At 36.1% G+C, this 22,769-nt stretch overlaps 1 protein-coding gene across 2 annotated transcripts; it reads right to left on the bottom strand.

The window, feature by feature from the left end:
- Positions 1 to 17,556, bottom strand: LOC140328216 (uncharacterized). 2 transcript variants are annotated; one of them, XM_072407629.1, is made up of 12 exons: positions 17,380 to 17,556; positions 12,421 to 12,471; positions 11,912 to 11,977; positions 9,863 to 9,937; positions 8,120 to 8,173; positions 6,138 to 6,200; positions 5,945 to 6,027; positions 4,927 to 5,035; positions 4,649 to 4,766; positions 3,932 to 4,120; positions 2,626 to 2,816; positions 1 to 2,071 (listed from the first exon to the last, which is right to left on the bottom strand). In XM_072407629.1, the coding sequence occupies exons 1-12, from the start codon at positions 17,474 to 17,476 to the stop codon at positions 135 to 137; spliced, it is 3,033 nt and encodes a 1,010-aa protein (XP_072263730.1). In that variant the 5' UTR covers positions 17,477 to 17,556; the 3' UTR covers positions 1 to 134. The 2 variants fall into 2 exon arrangements, with proteins under 2 accessions (XP_072263730.1, XP_072263729.1); XM_072407628.1 differs by having other exon boundaries at positions 8,120 to 8,176.
- Between the last annotated feature and the right edge of the window lie 5,213 nt (positions 17,557 to 22,769).

Consider the following 22,769-nt stretch of genomic DNA (forward strand, 5'->3'; position numbering starts at 1 on the left):
TATTAAAAAATCATCTTAAATTGACTCTCATATAGCAGGATAAAAATATTCTTATAGAATGAAATGAAAAATACGTTTTTATTTTTAATAAATAATTTAGGTAAAAAAATGCTGTAATACTTTTAACACACACTCTATGGAGTTCTGTCTCCTACAAGATACTGAAGAATGAATGTCCATGTCTCTGGTTTGTCTTTAGAACTGATACACACATACATGTATTTACAATTGGCTGTATTGCATGTGCCTTCCCAATAACCATCCTCGCTGGGGGTCAGAGGAAAGGTACCTTTACCCTTTACACGAACTCCAGCTACTTCAGGAATTTGAAGTTTGAAGAGAACATCACTGTCCTTATGTAGAACGCCCTCCAGAGGCTGCACCAGTTCATAGCTTTCAGACCAGTCTGTGTACACTAAAGGAAACATTGGCCACTTTACAGCAGTATTTGTACAAGTGATGAGATAGTTACACTGATGTTTGTACATGTTACTGTTCTTAGGCATGATGTTTACATGTAAGACGAAAGTTCCGGACTGTGGGAGATGGACCTTGATTTGCAAATTGCCCTGTGTCTTTCTTTGAAAGACATGTCTATGCTCCATCTCTGGCATCATTTTTACATCATCTGAGTGTAAAGTTGGAAAAATACTTAGGTCCCGCATTAATGCAAAACTGATAATGCAACATCCATCTTCTGTATGAATCATAGGATCTGGATGTGAGGGCTGGATTAGCCCAGCTTTCTCCGTCTCTGGATTTGGACCTACTGGGTTGTGAAGACTAGAGGGGAAAGGAGGCCATTTTACCTTGAGGTTTGAACATATAACCAGATAGTTGCAGATATATCCAGCAATTTCATCAAATATCTGAAAAACATAGGAGCCTGCACCAGGAAGACGCACATTGAACTCTAGCTTCTGCTTCTGTATAGTCTGAAGAATATGCATAACATTGGGTGCAATCTGTACATCATCGGATTTCAAACTTGCCCGTAGGTTTAATGCCCGATCTGTTGTGAAGGTAATGGTAAAGCGTCCATCCTCAGTATGGATCACTGGTTCCGAATGTGAGGGCTGGTGAAGTCCAAAAACCTCTATATCTGGGTTTGGTCCTACTGGGTTGTGAAGCATACTAGGAAATGGTGGCCATTTTACCGTTGGGTTTGAACATCGTATTAGGTAATTGCAGATCAAGCCTTTATTTTCACCAAATATCTGGAAAACATAAGAACCATATTGTGGAAGACGGATGGTAAATTCAACCTTATCTTTTCCCATTCTTTGTAAAATCTGGTTCATTATAACTTGCATTTTATCAGACTTCAGGCTGCTGCTAACCTTAATCTCTCCATTGGTTTGGAAGCTAATAGTACAACATCCATCTTCCTGCTGAATGACTGGTTCTAGGTGAGAAGGGTGAAGAAGGCCAGCTTTTCCTGTCTTTGGGTTTGGACCAACAGGGTTATGAAGTACTTCAGGGTAAGGTGGCCATTTTACCTTGGTGTTTTCACAAATTATTAGATAGTTGCAGAGAAACCCTTTAGAACCTTCAAATATTTGGAGAACATAAGTGCCGGCCTGTGGAAGATGGACACTAAACTCTACCTTCTTGTCCTGCACTCTTTGGATGATATGGTTCAGAATTGATTTCACTTCATCAGATCTGAGGTTGGCTGTGAGTCTCAGCACCTTGATAGTTGTAAAGCTTATGGTACAACATCCATCTTCTGTGTAAATGACGGGATCTTCATGTGATTGATGGAGAAGACCAGATTCTTCTGACAACCAGCTTGGACCGGCAGGGTTATGAAGACACTTAGGCATTTTTATCTTGCTGTCCACAGTTTTGCAGTCAATTCTGTAGTCCACCACTAGCTGATAGGCTTCAACTAAATCTGGTCTCTTGGCATAAATCTGTATAGTATGTTGTCCAGTCTTTGGAGGATAAACATCAATTTTGGCTTCATGCTCCATAAGCCTCAGCAGACCTGTATCTTCTGTGTCATTTATGCTGAAGATGTACAGCATCTTGTGCTTGCTCTCAATGGTAATTGTGGCTTTTCCTTTCACTAGATAGAGCAGAAATAACAATTATTTATTTATCTGCTTGAAAATATAAAGGAACTTGCATTTATGTAATATTGAACCCCAAGCAAACAGCTGACTACAATGCTAAAAAACATAAAATCAGCCTTGTTGCTGTATCCACACGTGGCTCTAATTTTCTTGTTGGCATTCATTTGGTGATGCTGATAGTGTAAAGTTAAGCTGCCTCTACAGCTTTTTGGCACATGGTTCTCCTTAAGACCATGAAATTGTTTTCAAGATATACTCAGCTTGAACTGAGCAGGTTGATTGTACTTTTATGTGCTTGGTGTTGCACATATGCATTATAAATGAGTTTTTTTTAAATATAAATAATATATGCCAATAATGTGCTGCTTTGGAGCAGATACTACAAGGTATAGCTACAGACACCATTCTTGTGAATGGTACCAATGTGTTTACTCATTCTGTTTTGTCATCTCCTTGAGCCTACTTCAATCTGTGCTTGGGAGATCCACAATAAACTGACCATTGACAGGTTTGACATCCATTTTGGTCAAATAATAAAGAAAGTTACCTGTTTGTATAACTGCTGCTGCAGGCTGGGATGAAATCAGCCCTAAGTTATAAAAATGACTTCTGTGGTGTACAATTTGTTCAAAATCTTTGCGGGTCACATTTGGGTACAGAAGTTGACAGTCTGCTTGTTCTGGATAATGTTCTCCAATGAAGAGAGCCGGATGAGTAAAGAAATAAAACTCATTGTACCTTGATGAAGGCAAGAGGCAAAGGAAGCATAACTGTAAGTGCTCAGATAGTAAGAATTAACAAACAGTGGTAAAAAAGTACAAATATTTATGCTTTATAATAAAAAAATAAAAATAGTATAATATAATGACTATAGAATCTGTTAATCTGCCTTTCTTTTCACATAGGTATAAAGAAATGCAAAAATTAGAAAAACATTAGAAGGAAGTCAACAGTAGGTCAAATGCACCTGTAAATTAAGTTTGAATGATCCCAGAAGCATTTCAGACTGATATCAAAAACATATTACCTATCAACTCAAGCTCAACACATTAAACCAAGTTATTAAGCCATGTAATTTCCTGCGTATGGTCATTTTACAACTAAGCAAACCAAATGTTCTTTTTGTTGGTTGGAGCGTACTCAGATATACAAGAGAATCCTCATCTGACTAGTGGATAGGGAATTTTATTTTAACCATGTGACTGTAATTGTAAAATTATGTTATCTCATTTTAAAGAAACAATATTATTCCAATTTTGTTGGAGTTATGCATTATGGATTGGGTTAAAACTGCTGTTTATACTTGTCTGGTATAAACATGTCTATCTGACTTCTCTTAACCCAAAACTTAAGAGCTTTTTGGGTATAATTAAAATGACTATATACAGTATTTTACAAAGTGCATCCCTTAGTTTATTTTGCATCCTCCATGCCAGTGGTGTCAAAGTCAGGCCTGCGGGCCAAATCTGGGCCATACTGTAATTATATTTGGCCCTCCATAAAATGATGAATGTCTACTAGAGCTGGCCTGCTGGTAGTTAATGTATGCACCGCTAATACTACAAACTCCAGAATGCTCTGGTGGTGCCTCAATCAGGACCAACAAGCGCCCTCTCCTCTGTTGACAATAATTAGCGACCTTCCTCAATTGTGGATATTTTTTCAATAAATATCAAGGCCCATAACTTTGTCCAAATTTGTTATTTTAGCCCACTGTGTATTTTAGTTTGACACCCCTGCTCTTTGCCAAGCTGGCATTTTGGAATCTCTAAAACTAGCTGCATTTTGTTAATAGGAACTGGTTGGCTACATTAAGGTAAACTCGTGACATGAAGCCAATATAGTATACTTACTGGAACGTGAACTTGCTTATGTTCTCATCAACATAGCCAGCTCCCCATGTAGTGTCTAGCAGGTGCCATCTTCCTTCTAAATACACCATGTTCCATGTATGGTCTGCATCCCCAGATATTGTCTGCCCTGCCTTGTATGAGGCTCCCTTGGAGAAGCCGCTTACTGTCTTGCACTGAATATCAGCAAGGCTAAAAAGGAAACACAAAACAACATTAGATGAGCCATTTCAGTTTTTATTTATCATATCAAAAACATTTACCTTCTATTGCCACTCCAGACAGGTTTTGTCTTGTTTTGTATGAAATGCACTTCAACCTATATTTGATTTTTTTTAAATAAATAAATCTATTCAACTATAATTTAATGAATATCACTTCTCTTTATGCAACTTTTAACTTTACTAATATATGTTGTTGTTGCAGTCTCTGTCCCATTGTAGAGATTTCCTACTAATTCTTATCAAAAAGTATTTAAAAGTATTTACTTTATTTAAGTATTCAGAAGTAGTCAAAGTATTTACACTGCTGTCTCTTCTATCAGAGACCTTGATGGTTACCTGGACGGTAGTGCAAAAATAATATAATCCTAAAGAAAAATTAATATTAAACTGAAGAAATACATGTATTGCTATGATTATACTTTGTAAGAGACTGATAAAGGACTATTAGCATATCTCTAGGCAGTAAAGGTTGACACATACTGTTAGCATACATCACCTGCACATGCGTTCAAACAGTGAGCAGTACCCATTAGAGGTCCCTTTCCGGGTTTGCAGGACGACATCTGGGTCAGGTGCTGCCAGAGCTTTATTTTTAAATCCTGCTGTGTCATACTCTGAGAGAATCAAACAAAAGATATGCATGGGACATAAAATATAAACATAAATCGTAGTTTAATGTTTGGCAATTTTAGTATAAGCTCTTTATAAAATATAATATATTTCATAGCTATTAATGATTGCTGTAAAAATGGGAGACATTTGACCCACACGTACCAATATGATGACAAATCCATATCCAGAAAGCTCTGATTTTCTCCAGTTCTGTGTTAGCATCATGTACAAGTTCTTTTACTAATTGTTCAAGGGTCCCATTGGCATTGACCTAGTGGCAGACATAGACAACATTAGAATTATCGTATTATGTCAACACAGGGAAACCATTGGTAAGATGTATTTAAAGGCACGGTTATGGTGGATATGAACAAAGCTGGTATAATAAAAGGAAACGAACATCAAGCACACCCAGACATTTATCTCATCAGGAGATTTTTATTATCATAGATTTCATACTTCACCGATCTCTTCGGTCCTCCAATGACTTACCAATGACTTCCCCACTCATACACCTCATCACACGCACGGCTCCAAGACTTTTCCAAAGCTGCCCTGACTCTCTGGAATGATCTTCCTCGTCCTATTTGGCTTGCTCCTACCTTCTGCTCATTTAAAAAAGCACTTTTTCAGACTTGCCTACCCGTCTTTCTCTGTCTCTTAAAACCCTCACTACCTAACGACTAATCCATGCCCCCCCCCCCTAGTGTGTGTTACTTCCCCTAACTCATAGATTGTAAGCTCTTCTGGGCAGGGTCCTCTTCTCCTCCTGTGTCAACGTCTGTATCTGTCCGACATTTTCTACCCCTATTTAATGTACAGCACTGCTTAATATGTTGGCGCTATATAAATCCTGTTTACTAATAATATTGATAATAACAATAAAAAACATCTGATATTAATTTGCTTTACAATAAACACTGTCTTGGAGGGGGGTTATTGTACTTACGAGGAAGCAATGCCTGATGGTATATTTCCCAAATGCTTTCAACATGCACTTGGCCAGACATTCATTTACACACCTTCTATGTAGACATTGTAGACAATATTTTTGTAGTTCATTTCTTCTCATGGAACCTGTTCAGCTATTTTTTGTACTCATTTATTTTTATATTCTTGACATCAAAAACAAAAATAATGTAGAACAAACATGGACTTTATTTATTATGTGACTTTTTACCTTTGCAGCATGAAGGTCCAACTTGTCAAAGGTTTTCAGATCCACCTGTAGAGATTTAAGATTACTGTTATCCCAGGGGTAACCTATATAGAGAAAGAAGAAACACGTTAAATATAATTATTTGGTGAGAAACGTCTGTGACATATATTAGTGACCTTCTAGTCATCCTGATAATGTAATATGCTCTTCTTACTGTATGTTATAGAAGACGTCTTCTGCCTGTGTTGAGAGGCATTTTTGTTCTTCTGACTATGTGCTGTGCAAATAAAGCATATTATAGAAGATTATTTCATTAAATATTAGGAGACAGGAATTGTCAAGCTCTATGATTATTATTGAAAAGAATATGAGCAGATAAAAAGTCTTTTTGTCCAAGCCTTTAGCAGGTAGTACAGTTGTGTTGCAGTTCATATAAATGTATTTGCATGCTGAGATTTTACATGCAGCATCTTATAGGCAGTCAGCTGCTGAACCACTAGAACAAACCTGAATGTGAACGCTTTCCAAATGCCTGCTAAGAGGGTTTTAAAAATATGTTTAAATGTTTTGGAAGTGTATGTTAAGAAGAAGTGCAAACAGATGACTAGTACCTGTACACAAAGCTAGTAAACCACTCCTATTGTGTTCTGCAGGTGTTTTCTAAAGATAAAAAATGTCACCTGTAAAGGGCTTGTTCAGCCTAGGATTTTTTCTTCAAGCACTATTGAGTTGTTTCACCTTTCTAAAAACTCTTGCAAAAAACAGTTACCATCAGAATGAATAGGTCTATTTCCAGGTAGTTTTCGCAAAACGCCTCCATAGACTTGAATGGAGAGTGTTTAAAAATGCCTAAAAAGGTTTGTACAGACATTTGCAACTGCCTGTACAGGTGTTTTTTTTTAATGCCTAGTGCCTATTTTATTTAACTACACTTTTTAAAAAGCCTATACAGGTAGTTGCAAATGCCAGCATTAGAATTTACAAATACCTTCAAAAACCAGGCGTTTTGCCTGAAACTTTTCTAAACACCTAGCTGTGCATAGTATGTGTCTAGGGACGCTCACATTTTTTTTTTACCATAGACTGCCTATGTCTGTGTATTTTACACAGATCGAATACAGGGAAGTATATCTGCAATTGGTGTGACAGCTATCATATACTGTACCAAGCTACATTATTGGTACTAAGACTGTAGCAAGAAATAAAAATCCACTTTACCTAAACATTTATACAAGACACATCATTGCTATACATACCAAAAATGGATTCAATTATAATAAAATGCACACTCCATTTCATTTTTCAGCCATTATTTTTTTTTTATTATAGCCCCAAAAAGAAACATTTTTGTCCTTGCATCCACAGTTTCAGGTTGTATTCAGGATTTCCCAGGCTTCCTATTTCCCTGCTACTGTAACAAGTTTGTTGCCTATTTCTAAGAGTTTAAGGTTAAATTACAGGGAATTACTGGGTATGTATATAAATTTATTGAATCAAGTATGTCTATAGATTTAATGAATTAAGTCATTTTAGATAGTGACAATCAGTTTGATACATTTCAGCATTGAAATACACTGGAAAGGTCTGCCATGTTACCACAAAACAGAAACAGATGTTACTGATCTCAGAGCACTCTTATCTTTGCACTCCATTATTAAAAGAATCCCACAGTGACCGATAAAGCTAAGCTATACTTTAAAAAATTAAGGTAGCAAGGTTGTTTTTTGCAAAAGGAATTGCAATGAAACACACTTACCTGCCTGTTGGAATCCATTTTTGCTGTTGGGAATGAAATAACTCCAATCGGATGTGCAGTCGAAGATGCAGGAACCACAAAAGAGTGAGGAGTTGCAGAGTGTAGAGTGTACTTGAAAAATCATGAACAGGCATGTACTTTTTTTTTTTTTACTAAGGACATATTTCTGTTATGTGTTTCTGTTTGGGTGAATCAGTAGTTTGTAGCCTGCAAAAATCACCAGCCATGGACCACAGAGGTTTGGTCCCCAGTGCCCTGCTGTTTAGTGATGCTGGAGTTCTACAAATTAATTGTTTCATCTTTGCATGCAGCAAATGAAATTAGCATACATCATGACATATTTCTGTATATTAATCAACACAAATCACATCTTAATAGCTAATATTGCAAATGTTTTCATCTTTGGAGGTATTGAATATTTAAAATATTTAAATTCATACCTTTGGATCTGACATTTTCTTTATTTGAACTTAGCAAAAGGTCCGGTTGGTTATCTGCTGGAGTATAACAAGAGTATCTTCAATTTTGTGCTTTTCAAAATTGTTATAAGAACTTAGTTTCAAAACTAATAAAGAAAATCAAAATATGGTATTACAGATTTAGGCACAGCTATGCACAAATGAATGATAGTATCACTTTATAGATGTTGGACTGTTGTATGAATATGTTATCATTTGATAATAATAAAAAAGTGATTGAAGGCCTGTATAAAACAAAGAAAGCTGATACATTTTTGGGTTGCTCACAGTCTTTGTGGATTCTCTCAGAAGCCACATCCACAACAATATTCTTTTTGCTCTGGTGCTGAATATATCTACAAATGTTTTAAGTTTGCCAGATAAATGCAACAATAAATCATAAATACTTGACTTTAATACTCCTTTTACCCTGCTGCTTTCACTACACATCCACAAATATTTAATATCCTTGGCATGTTGTAAGGTAAAGCTTCAAACATCCCTAATGCTAAAATAGACCAGAATGCTTTAAATCAGGGACATCAAACTCTGGCCCGTGGGCTAAATCTGGCCTGCAACGTCCTTTTTTTTTGGCCCCCAAAGGAATCCTAAATATAAACTGCAGCTGCATTGAAGTAGCGCCGCTACTACAATTCCCCGCATCATTCGCGTCTATAGACCAGCGGGCTCTCTGCCTATGCGTGGCCCCGCATTGGACTGTTTTATAGACGCAAATAATGCTGGGAATTTTAGTAGCCACTCTTTTCTTTGGTACTCCAAGGCATGGACTTGAATGGTTGGATTTTTATTATTAACATTTTTAATATTATTGTTAGCCTGTGCAAAAAGGTGACTATTGAAATTTAACTTAGAAGGCTACAAAAAGAGAAAGAGGCATAAGATTTTTTATTATAAGCTTGTTCCAGAATGAATGTGAAGCAAAACCTGTTTTTTGCCATATGAAAATGTTTTATATCTAATGAGAAGGAAAAACTTTCTCTGAATTTTTTCAATAAATTTCAAGGTTGGCCCGCGACTTTGCCTAAGTTTTTCATTTAGGTCCACTGTGTATTTGAGTTTGACACCCCTGGTGTAAATGAACATGACTGTGTCCAGTGATTTGAAGGGCTTCCCTGCCTTATGTGTGCATGGTAATCTATCTTCACGGTATAAGTGATTAGAGCTGTTCTGTACAGGCCAATGTGTAATTGTGCATAGTGTTACATTGGCTCTAAAACTTTGTATCTGTAATTATATAAATTAAAGTACACATTGATGACCCTTTACTGTCTACATTGCAATCCTACGTAGGTAACTTCAAAGCCTGAAAAAAAGTAACTAATGAATTCACCACATCTAAAGACTAGTAATGTACAATATATGACATTTTTTATTTTTAATTTAAATAGGAATTAAGCTTAAAATTTACATTGTTATAAATGCCACATATCATTTAATTCCTTTTAAATCAGTTCAGACTAGTATCCCTCAGCTATAACATCGAACTTTGCTATTTTCTCCAATTTTGAAGTTTTGACTCCTCCCTGATGACCCTAATGATGTTTTATGTCCTTTGTTGCATTATCTACCATTTACTAAAATAAATATAAGAGAGAGAGATTGGGACATCATCAGAATGGTTACAGTAGGTGAGCAAAATATGAAATGAAGTACAAAGATTTCTTTATATTTTCATCATAATCATAACTTGCCCGCCTGACTTACCTAATTTTGAGACTGGTTTATTTCCTGGCTTCTGTGTTTCCTGGTTGACAATTTCTATCTCCTTTTCTATTTTAACTGTAAAAAAAATGTTTTAAAATTTTTTCTAGTTAAGAAAAGTACAAAAGTACAAAAAGTTACAATAAATATTTACATAGGTATTGCCAAGTATCTGGGTATGTTCTCAGTATTGTGAGGTGTACTTTGTTAGACATTTATTAAGGTGAAGAACGTGAAATTTTAAAATTATACAAGGAAGAAACATTACTGTTTTAAAATGTTTTAACTTTAAAAGCTTTACCAATTAAAGGGCATTACTAAAAATCTAAACTTTCTAATTGTAAGCAGAGTAAATTGCAGGTCTTTAGTCATAATAAACAGTATTTACTATTTTGTCACTCTCATTAACCTTTGAGACTTTACAGCAATGAAATGCTTGGAATGTGAAGCTGCTGAAACCTTAACCTGTAGCACTGACAATTATTAACTCAGACTTCACCTGTTTGTTTATAGCAACCACATTGTAAGGTGCTGCTAAAACAAGATATTTAAGTCACTGGTGAGTTTCATGTTACAAAACAAGCAAAGTAAGTCACATTATTTTATAAACCAGGAAAGTCAGTTTTTGTTTGAGGCAGGTGTTATACAAATAGGGAATGTATAATGTTTCATTATTTTTTAGATGCATTCAGATAGAATCAGATATTCTAGATATAAAGTATGTGTGATAATGTTAAAAAATATTTCTATTTATAGTTTGTGGTCATGTACTATGACAAACACCCATAGAAATGGCACTTGTCAACAAGACTGGGGTGGTTTGTATGCTATTGCATTCCAAAGAATGTTTGCTGGATCCCAATCTTTGATAAATCCCCGACCACCACTCTGCTGCAGCCAACTTCTATTTTGATGAAAGCCATGAGAAGTTTAGGAGAGAGGGAGAGAGAAAGAGAGAGAGCTTGATACGGAATTTACAATACCACAATTTCTCTGATATCCGTCCCAATGGATTTTTTATACAAATGAATAGAGATTGTGGTACACATTCATGGGATAACAGACTATTTAAAAAAAAAAAAAAAAAAAAAAAAAAAAAACTTCAACACTGTTTAGGTCATTCAACAAAAATCTCAGAATGGGGCAGTAGTTGATTATAGGACTTGGGGACATATAAAAGAACAGTTGTTATTGAAGGGCACCATATTGCCACTAATATGGCAAGCCAAGATAAGACAAGTTGGGAGAAGCAAATTTGCTTTTGCAGTTGTTAGGGATTGATAAATCCTGTTTGGAATTTGTCAATGTGAACTAAACAGCAAATCCTATTGAAATTTATGGTGGTGATGTGCGTGTGGTATGTGGTATAAGTATATATTAGCCATTTCCAGGGCTAATAGGTAAATGATTGTGACAAGGCATGGGGATATGGCTTTGGCATGTGATATATGTACCAATACAATACAGTAAACAAGGGAGAGGGTCCTCTCCAGTGGTAAAACAATGAACATACACAAATCCTTTAAATAGCAAGTTTGGGGGTCCCTTAAATCTATATAGGTAATGTATAGGAAGTGTCATAGAACAGTACAAATTTCACAGTCTCCACAGAGTAAATAATCAGGCCAAATGACTCTGTGGCTGCTCTGCTTTTCTAGTTAACTATCAACCAAAGGCCCATCCATTCCTGTAGGATCTGCCGTGAACGCATGGTAGTGGAGTACATGATCTTCAGTTCTATAGTAGGGATCATCCCTACTATATTAGTAGTATTAGTTAGTTCAGAAGTCATTGGCCCACCACCACTGTCATTACTCCTGAGGATTTCTCATAACTATTTCAATGCCAGATTTTGTTACCCTACGCAATTAAAAACAAAATTGCTTTAAATCGACTAGGACACATTGCAGACATTTAGCAAAAAATATGGTATGTATGGAATACACCACCCCACTACTAAACTGTACAATTAACATTTCCACATTAAGCAATGATTTTTAATATAATAGCTGCATCTAATAAACAGTAAGGGGTTCACAATTTTCTCGGTACCTTTGTTAGTGGATGATAACTTGATGCTTGTGTTCCTGGCAGTGGTTGTTGAATCCTCTACATCACCTAAAGACATATTACATTACTATTAGAGCATCCTTAAACTGTATTCATTTTGCATATAAGATTTATATTTAGGTTTCTGCTCTCAGTCAGCCCATAACCCCATTTCTCATATAAAAAGATCTACACCCCACCAACTGACTATTACAAGCATTTCTAGGAGTGAGTTGGTCTCATTGAACAAGGGAATGGATTGAACAGATGCCCCTTTTTGTGAATTTTCTTCTATTTCTTGTTTGGAGACAACTCTAAACTTTTGATTTCCCTTCACTTTTTTGTCAAGGTAACAATAGTGACCAGTACAGACAAAGGAGTTTTGTTCTCTCCAATGAGGACACATATAGCAATAAAAGTTGACAGATGATCTCCTGATCACATGATCTCATCTCTCCAATATGATGATATACCTAGATTGCAAGAAAACAAATCACTAACAAACAACTCACCTGAATCTTTTTGTTTTCCACCAACATCTTCTTTTTCTTTCTTTTTTAAACCTAGAAACACAAGAAAATACATTTGCTTTATAAGAACAAGCTGTTGATCACCTTGTTTTACTGCTGCGTGTTTTGTTATGTTCTGCACGGTTCTGCACATGTTGTTCTGTAAAAGCTAAACTATAAGCTCAACTTTACAGAAGTCCTTGATCTTTGGGTGTCTCTATAATTTATGATAGCTGGGTAAGTAAATATATCGGGCTTGGGTGGGGAAGCCTCTGAATAGGTGATGGTGTTAGAGGGAAACGTTTAGGCTCTGTTGGAGGTCCCACTGGGACCTAGCTGGTTGGCACCTAAATGAGGGGAACCTGAATTGCTGGGTAAAAATCAATAACATTCAATAAACAGTGGGATGTCTAACAGAAGTAAGACCAAACCAATATAGATCTAACAAAACTAAAGTTCCAGTTTCACAATCTGCGATAAGGCAATTTTTTATTGTAGAAAGGACAGGCAATGTCCCTCCAGCAATTACCATTCTCCCCTGCCTGATCGTCTAATCTGTCAAAACATCAATTCCAGCGTGTGTTTGATTTAATTTCAGCACAGTCAATTGCGAAAAAGCAGGAAGAGATAAAGAAAGAAGATGGTGGTGCTTGTGATTATTACTATGTATTTATATGGTGCCTACACAATATACAGTCCATAATCATGTCAAAACTGTCAGAGGAACTCACATTCTAGTGTGTCATGCAAACACAAGGGAACATACAATCTCCATGTGGAGAGAATCCCAACCAAGATTTGAACCAGGGACCGTATTGAATTAAGGTGAGAGGGTTGCCAACTGAGTCACCATACTGCACTATACATATGACACCAATGTAAAATTTAAGGGGCTTCATATTATACCAATGGGGCCATTTTGATGGATTTTGGGATTTGGAATCAGTTTTGGGGGATTGTGTGATCATTTAGAATGGAGAGGTACATTTTATCTGCAGATGACCACCTTCTGACTTGCATTTTACCTGTGTTAATCATACTAATAGACTTGTATAGTTTGGGAATATTATGGGAATGCAAAGCTCTTTTTAAGCAAATGAAAGCCTGTCAATACAGACCTTTAATTACCCTACTGAAAGCAATTTTATAAATGAGTACTGTACACCTTTGGTTTTAACAGCACATGATTAAATTAAGCTGCGTACACACTTGCAATTTTTGTCGTTGGAAAGGATGTACAGCACTGTTCATGCTCTATGGAGAGGGGAGGGGGAGAGCGACGGAGCGGCACCCTGATGCGCGCTCTCCCCTTCCCTTTCATTAGGATCGGTCGTCGTCCATCGTCCGTGGATCCGGCAGGTCGGTCGTTCGGACGACACCGACTGTACACACGGCAGATTTTCGCCCGATATTTGGCCGATGCCGATTATCGGGCGATAAAAATCTGCCGTGTGTACGTAGCTTTAGTCCTTGACTGTCTTATCTTTAAAGTTATCTTCTTGACAGTAAATTCCGCCGTGATCAGATTATCCAGCTCTCTTCATATTAGCAGAGACCAATAGTACTAGAATGGGCCGTTAAATGTGCCAGTAGTGTTTGGTAATACTTTGGAATGCTACAGAATAAATCCCAGCCAGGCATTGGAAGGAAGGTTTGCAGGGCATATGCTGAAAACCAAGGCACCAATGGCTTAGCAAGTAATAAAACTTGTGTTGTAAGTATTTTTCAGCTTTTTACTGCTCTAGGATATCAGGATAGCCTGGTGTTAATCAAATCATCTCTCCTTTATATTTTCTTACATCAGGTTTTACAGAATACAGGAGTACAAATACCACCCCAAAAATTCAGTTGTTGATAAGACATACAAATATCTTATTTCTCAATAAAGGACTGCTTGCAACATTGTACAAACCACCTAAATTCATTGATTATAAACAGTTCATTAACATGGAAATGGATTTGCTGGAGTGTTAAACTACTCCACAGGTTGCAGATATAAAATCATAAAATGCCAATAGTTAAATCACCTGAATAGTAAGTCCACTGATTTATTTTATCTTACCTGACGTTCTCTTGTTTGATACATTAAGGTATTTATTATTGTTAAGCTTTATAATAATTGCTAAATAAAGATGTTCAAGTGATGTTTTATAAACCATTTTTCCAAGGCAGAAAAGTCCAATGAGTTTCAATAAATGCCATTTACTTTTAAGCAAGTTTTTCTACAAAAACACGTCACACTTATTTATATAACGTACAAAAAAGTAATATTCTGTGGGCGGGGGTGCAGTGTTGGGCGATCATTGCTAACCAGTGACCTGTGAAGCTTACCACCAGTTGTAAACAACTCCTAATCTCCCACGAGTTATATTTAGCTATTTTATAGGTGTACACACAACTACTCTGTACAAAACACTCTGATGTGACAGATGGAGATTTATAGTGATTTGGTATAATGATATCAATAGGGAATGTACAATCTAAAATGATGGGGCCAAAGTAGGATCTAAAAAGAATAATGATTTTGTTACAGCCTGTAATGAATACAGAATACAGAAAAGCCTTTATTTTAAAGAATAACATCTTTCTGATCTTGGTTGCTTGGCCAGTATTTCCATACAAAATCATATCACTAGTATTTTTATGATATTTCCTCCCATTATAACAGCACCATGCATCTGCATCTTCAATCTGGAATACCATGTATTCTTTGCAGTGACCAACTACAGTAACTGCATCGGGACTGATTTATTAAAGCTCTTTAAGATGGGAAAAGATAGACTATCATGGAAAATCCTAGGCGATACAGAAAATCTGGAATCGATTTTCTAAAAAATAATTTGCTATTAGTTTGGTTAATGTTTTCAATCCTGGCCAAGTCCATTCCAGGTAGGCTGTATCCCACAGGTTCTCCCATGGGTTTTGGAGCGCTTTATTATTTCAATCCCATTGGATTGTTGTAAAAACGGTCACTTTGTCCTTTTTAGTTTTGGATAGCCCTGGAAGAAACTCCTATCAGGAATTTATTGTTGTTTGTTTTCTACTTTAAAGAGATTTCCCCTTATTCCCTATCCCAGACCAATGACACAACATGAGTGGAAATCAAAAATCTATGCAGTTGATTTGCTATCAAAAAACACAGAATTTGGAGTTATGCTAGAAATGCTTTGTTTAGTGTTAACACTAATAATATGCAAGATTTTGTTTAATAGAAATGCATCTTGCATGTGATTGGATGATTGAAATAGACATGGGCTAGGGGTGTTCTTCTACTTTAGTAAATTCACTACTCAAAGCCCACTTGTTTATTGAAAGCAATTTATTACTTTTCATAATTGTTGAGAAAGACATAAATCCATATTTTATGCAATGCCAAAGAATTGAAGTTGTATGAGTCAATTGTAAGGTATATAAATGATCACTTGAAGACCTAGGGGGTCTAATTATTTATCCAAGCACTACCATCTTCTTGTAAGCCCAGAGCCTCAGCAGACATAGGGCTGCCACCCAAATACTAGTTCTGTTTATTTATTCCCCAGGAGCTACATAAAAGTTTTGCTATTGTGAATAGAGGATCAAAGGAGTTAAGCCAGCACAATGGATACTTCTGGGGGAATCCAATGTTTTTAAAATTCAAAGGCACATTGCAAGTCCCGGATAATGATTTTTTTTTTTTACTGTGAAAGCATGTGAAAATATTTGATTTTGCTGGTGCTTTACCTGCAGAATCTCTCTAAACATAATCAGCCCTAACTACCTTACTAACACCTTGATCTCCTTCCCTCGTTAGCATTTTAGCATTTCTCAGTTTTCAAACGTAGTTTCTTGTTTTTAATTGTTGTTGCATTGCATTGGAAATATATATATATATATATATATATATATATTGAAATTAAACTATTATTCTGTTATCCTTTCCTACTTTTTTAACTTTTGTTAAATCATGCTGTAATTTCTTCATTTAATTTTTAGGTAACTTCAGCATGATTCGTACCAGGACTGTAATTTTTTAATTATTTTTTTATTATTTATTTTTTTTAAATTTTTGTAATTATTTCAGGCTAAATCACAGAAAAAATGTCATTTTTATTTAGATTCAGTAAATTCAGTTGTTTTCAAACTAGAACTGGTCAAACTAGAAAAAAATCCTATTTTTTGTCTTGCTTAGAAAATAAAACAAAACAATGTTGTTAAAGAGCCCTGTTTGTTAGGTAAGAAAATAATAAATCAATTACTTATATCACAATTAAGCAAAGTTTTGCTAAATCAGTAAACCTACTGATCTGGTTTATTACGGGTATACAGGTGTCGGAGCTGAAATATTTTAGATAATTACTGTAATAAAAACCTAAAATATGTGCTCATACATTCCGTTTATTACATTTGTAAGCACATATCCAGATATCAATTGCTTTTTATTGGAATATTCTACAGTATGTGTTATTCACATTGATTGTTGAACTTGATGTATTATTGTGCAGTTTACATTAAATTGGGAATAAGAAATTTATTATCAGAGATAATTGTTAGTTTCTGCAGATGCACTTTTCTCAAATGTATACAGTTCACATATGTAGATGACACATATGGCTAATAATATGGTCTTGCAAAGGGCAGCGATGTTGTACAAGGGAGAATTTTCCCTTTTCCATAGATTACACCTTTTATCATCTACACGCAGACAGTTACGATAATCAAAGACAATGGTAATTGGTAAGTATTGATTGGTGCATTTTTGACATTGCAATGATGAAAAGTAATATGTATTTTTGTAATATCAGTTTTAATATTATATACTTTTTGTTTCTCCTGCTTCTATTACTTAAAGGTAATCTTAACAATGGTTCCATTGCCATTATACCATTTTTGCCATACCTGTATGTATACTTCAGGTTTGCTGCAAAACTAAAACAGGTTGCATTCTACAACATGTAATGAAAGTGTATGTAGATTAGTACTTACATAGGCAGTATACACACAGGTAGATGGGCAGCAGTGGAAAGCACACAAGTCCCATTAATATCTTCTGCCATGGAGAAAGACGATGATGCAGTGCCATGGTGCATGTCAGGCAGTGTGAAATTGTCTATATTCTGTTTCCCGGTTTCTCATGCTATTTACTGTGCGAACTTTAAACTTCATTGTGAGTTAAACTTTATAGATATGAAATACAAATGACGCCGAGTCAACACAGCCCTTTTTTAGCCGTCAGCTTGGGTGTGCTCATTTGACCTTTGGTTACACTGATTAATTCTTGTGTGTAACTTACATCTTAGTACATAATAGAAGTTCAAGATAGATCTCTGTTCATACAAATTAAGTAAGATCTGAACTTTTGATATTTGGAATGATTCTGTGTTGTAATATTCCTTGTCATGACTTAAGCAAAAGGACATTTATATGAGCATTGCACATCCTTTATAATGGATGCAGAGCAGGAATGACATCAGTGCAGAGGCCACATAATGACATTTGCCTGTCAGAAATCTATAATATAGCATTTCTTTTTGTTATGGACTTAAGTAAAAAAAATATGTAAATGATATGTAAATTACAACTGGCTGAAAAAAGTAGATACATTTCTTTTAATAAATCTCTATCTGTTCAGATTAAAGGCAATGCTTCGGCACCATGTGGGACCCCTTCCTTATGGCACAACAATAAATAGCTGTACTGTGAACAGATTTAGTGATAACAAGTGCTGAGATTTACATTTCTTCTGCTCGAGTACTGGTGACTTCATGTCAGAATGCTTGTTACAATGAACGGCGCCATCCATGTGGTCACTTCATGAACTACGATGCCTATTTATTGGTTGGAAACTGGAATATGGAAACTGGAATATGGAAACTGGAAACTGTTTATCAAATGGATTCTGGATTTCAAGAATGGTTAGCTGATCATGCATACATGTAATGAAGCCCTGATTTGTGCCACCCCCTCCCTCCCAACTGCCTTGAAAGAAGGCTCTTTAGGCTATGTTCAGACTGACGGTGAGGTTGCAGTGCAGATACCACTTCTTAATGCCAGTAAACTTCTACCTGAATGGAGATGCTGCATGTAGCTTCTCCTGACAGCAGCTCATTAGCAAATGAATGGGGGCAGCAATAAGCGGTGCTGTCAAATGAGTTGATGATGGTTCCTTAAGAACTGTGGTGCAGGTGGTGAGTCCTTGGAGGTGCTCAGAATCACTGGATCATAAGGCAGGTCTGGGAGAGAGAGAGAAAGAAATTTACATCCAACCAGAAGACTCCCTGTGTCACAGATCTTCCATTGTGTTACCCTGGCAGGTACAATAACTCCCATCTGATAGAGAGATCCAGCAGTCCGTATCTGCCATATTGTGGAGAGCTGACTTCAGCCCTGTAATACAAATCATTCTGATGGAAGTAAAGTCCCCCATTACTGCAGCATTGCTTAGTACCATTGTGTCCCCCTTCCCAACCCCTCTCCTAATTATTAGGAATTTTTAGTGAATAGGTTTAGACTCTACATTAGAGTTTATAATATGTTGTAGGGGATCCCAGTGACATCTCACTAGAACTGTTACTAATAATGTAAATTATAAAATTACCAATAATCTAAAAATTTTAATTACAAGGCATATATTGACTCTTCATTGTAACACACACTGTACAGTATATCTGGAGTGTAGTCCATTAATTTCCAGTTATCCTTTTCCTGTCTGTGGATTTTGTATCTGTGCTACATCGCTGATAGTAAATATATTTCATCAGAGCTGAAGGTACAGTACAGATCAATGTTTAGAGTTCACCCTCTGAGTAAATGGTCAGATCAGGGCGTGATGGGTGAAAGCAACTGACCTCATCTGTCTTTAGTACTGAGCTAACATAGCCACAATGCTGATGATTAGGGGAGTTTCAGTTTTTTCAGTGTTTTTTATCCTCAAGACCATTTATAAAGTTATTCTCTGCTTTTTTGCTGCAAAAAAGATACAACAAACTTATACATTTACATATTCATCTATATATATCTATCTATATATATTCATTTTTATATATATATATATATATATATATAAATATATATATAGAGAGAGAGAGAGAGAGAGAGAGAGAGAGAGAGAGAGAGAGAGAGAGAGTTGCTAATATAACAATACACAGTGGAGTTCTTCTTTAATATACTAACATTGCAAGAAAGCTTCATTTTACAACACCAACAAACACAGCCTGTTGTCATATAAACATTATACATAGGTGTTGGGTATAGATATATTTTAACACCTTTCAAGTTAATTACAGAACATTTGGCCATCTCTACACTGGTGCACTTATGACTGCAGCTTGAACATTCTGCTTGTCATTCATTTTTGGAGGTCCAAATGCTGGCCATACTGTATATTTATTTCAGCCACGTATTTAGCTGCATAAAGATCCTCTTTAAGGACACCGGTTTATTGAGTGCTAAGTAACATCAGAAATGCAGTGAGGATCTCTTACTGCCACATACCCTCACAGCAGGGCATTAAGCAGCTGATCCGCATGTCATGATGCACATCGATGTGTCTTATTTTACGTGGTGACTTTCTCTACAAACAACTTTAAATAAAAATGCATCAGAGGAAAACCCATAGGCCTTTAAATACTAATTTATATACTTATACTTATATACTTTTTTAAATAGTATGTTTTATAGCTGTAAAGCTGCTAATGTAATATATCTGCAGCCTTTTTACAGGTAACATTGATGATGACAATGAACAGAACAACAGCTTTCTGCCCGCTCCTTGCCTTCCGTGCGTAACTCAGCTGCTGTTAATGTACATGCATGAGCAAAAGTGCATGAGTGCAGAACTTTGCATTCAAATGCACATGTGCACACACGTGCCAAACCTGCACTTACATCATGGGCAAGGCACTGGAATAGAAGAGCTATTTAAGCTTCTTTAGCTCTGACAGATGGCTTGACCTGGTGTCATTTTGACATGTGGCTCGGGTAATCTAATATTACCTGCCAGGGTGCAAATCCATAATAATCAATTTATCATTTGACGGAAATAAAATAGTCTGTCTTGTGGGTTATTGTTAAAAAGCTGATGCAGATATGACTCTTAGAAGTTCAAATAGTGCTAGACATGTGATTGTGTCCTTCTGGTTTATTTCAAAAACAAGAGGAACACAAAGACAAAAAATGATTTCATTACCATGTAGTTCCTTTAGAAAGAATAAACCATTATACAAGCATGTTACACAAAATACTGCTAACTGGTATAATACACACTGCCTGGCCAAAAACAAAGAGAGAGCATAAGATAATTGGATTGGCCACCATAGGGTCCAGATCTTAACCCCACTGGGGATCCTTGGGATATGCTGGAGAAGACTCAACTAGGCTAAACTTGCCCATCTAAGTATTTCCCATATATTATCTTGGTAAAAAAATGAATGCAACTGTGGATGGAAATCAATGTGAAATTGAATAAGCTTGTTTAAACAATACCATGGTGAATGGGTGATGTAACCAAAGCTAAAGGGAGTCAAGCAAAATATTTGTGTATGACTTTTTTTTGGATGTTCAGTGTTTAAGAATGTGTTATTAATTATTTTTTATTATATTATAAATATGTATGCAGGGTTCACACAAATAGCAGTTTCTAGACAGTTGATAGCAGATAAGCCATCACTATGATGCATGGTCATGCTTGTGTAGAACAAATAGGCATTCAGACAAGCCCCTAGACAAAGAAAGTATAGCTAAGGCCGGATATAAGTCACTTTATAATTGGATTATAAATATATACAGTACAGCCGGATATCTTGCTATACCATGAAAGACAGACCCTGCGCAGGTATTTTTGTTATACATAGTTGTCATAATCATACCATTTGGTTCTGTTTGTGTTGTCATTAAACCTTCTTTATTTAGGCTTTACGAATGATGAGATAAACAAACAGATGAAATGTGATAGACATGGTAAGTAGTCCTCCAGACTGGCAGATAAAAATGTTGTTGTAGGGCTTGGGACTTCTGTTATTTTGAGTGATAGTTAACAACACATTTCAAAATATTTCACACTAACCATATGTGTATTGCAATCACTAATTCACAGTCCTTTTTTAATTTATAAATAAACATCTGAGAATGTTTACAACACTGGCTGAATCTGTTACAGCTATTTTGTAAAATAAATAACATTTTTATAATTAGCTTAGGAAAAGGTTCATTTCACTAAGCTGCAACGCCACCCCAAGGTTATGTACACATGTCAGAATATTAACGTCTGATAATTGCCTCCTGAGATTGGACGAGAATCTGGTGTGTGTACAACGCTCGCTGTCCATTGTTCCATCATCCGTGGATCCGCCAGGACAGACGATAGAACTATGATCGTAATGAAAGTGAAGGGGAAAGAGTGCAGCGGGGTTCCGCTCCGTCATTCTCCCTCTCCCCTCTCTATAGAGGTATATACAGCGCTCGTTCATGCCGCGTGCATTTTATCGTTGGAAAGGATTGTGAAAGACCTTTTCCAACGACAATTATTGCATGTGTGTACCCAGCCTAAGCCTTGGTCATGTGTAGAAAAAGCTTTAGCCAAAAAAATTTAGACATGTACTAAAGTTAGTGGTGGCAGCTGCATTTTGTGTCCCAGGTTTATACTCAAGTCAATGTAGTTTTCCTGTTATTTGTATTGGTTTATTTTCAAGTACATTGTATACATTATTATTATTATTATTATTATTATTATTATTAATAAACAGGATTTATATAGCGCCAACATATTATGCAGCGCTGTACATTAAATAAGGGTTGCAAATGACAGACTAATGAAGACAGTGATACAGGAGGAGAGGACCCTGCCCCGAAGAGCTTACAATCTAGTAGATTGTTCTGAAATAACTTAGTTTGGGACATTGATGTAGTGCCATGGTTGTCAACCAGCTGTAATTTTGATGTTTTTCCTCCTATCTATTTTCTTACTAAGACGTTAACGTTACATACACATGTATGATTACTGTTGTTGGAAACAATCTTTCACAATCATTTCCAGTGACAAACAACTGAAAAATGAATGAATAAGTGCTCTTCATACACCGCCATTCTGTTCTATGGAGAGGGGAGGGGGGAGAACGAGTAAGTTCATGGATCCGCCAGGACAGATTCATAAATGATGTTAAAAGATTTCTGTACACGTCAGATGAGCCCATCAGCTCATATCGGCCAAGAATCATCTGCCATGTGTCATGTGTGCAAGGCCTAAAGTTTGTGGATAGATATAAAATTCTTGTTTTAAAACATTGTTTACATTTTGTAAAATCTTCATTTTTCATTAAAAAAAATACCTAATTATCCTGCATTTAAGGATTGCTAAGCACTACCTGTTATACGTTGAC

The sequence above is a fragment of the Pyxicephalus adspersus genome, chromosome 4 (genome assembly GCF_032062135.1).
Source record: "Pyxicephalus adspersus chromosome 4, UCB_Pads_2.0, whole genome shotgun sequence".
Taxonomy (NCBI): Eukaryota; Metazoa; Chordata; class Amphibia; order Anura; family Pyxicephalidae; genus Pyxicephalus; species Pyxicephalus adspersus.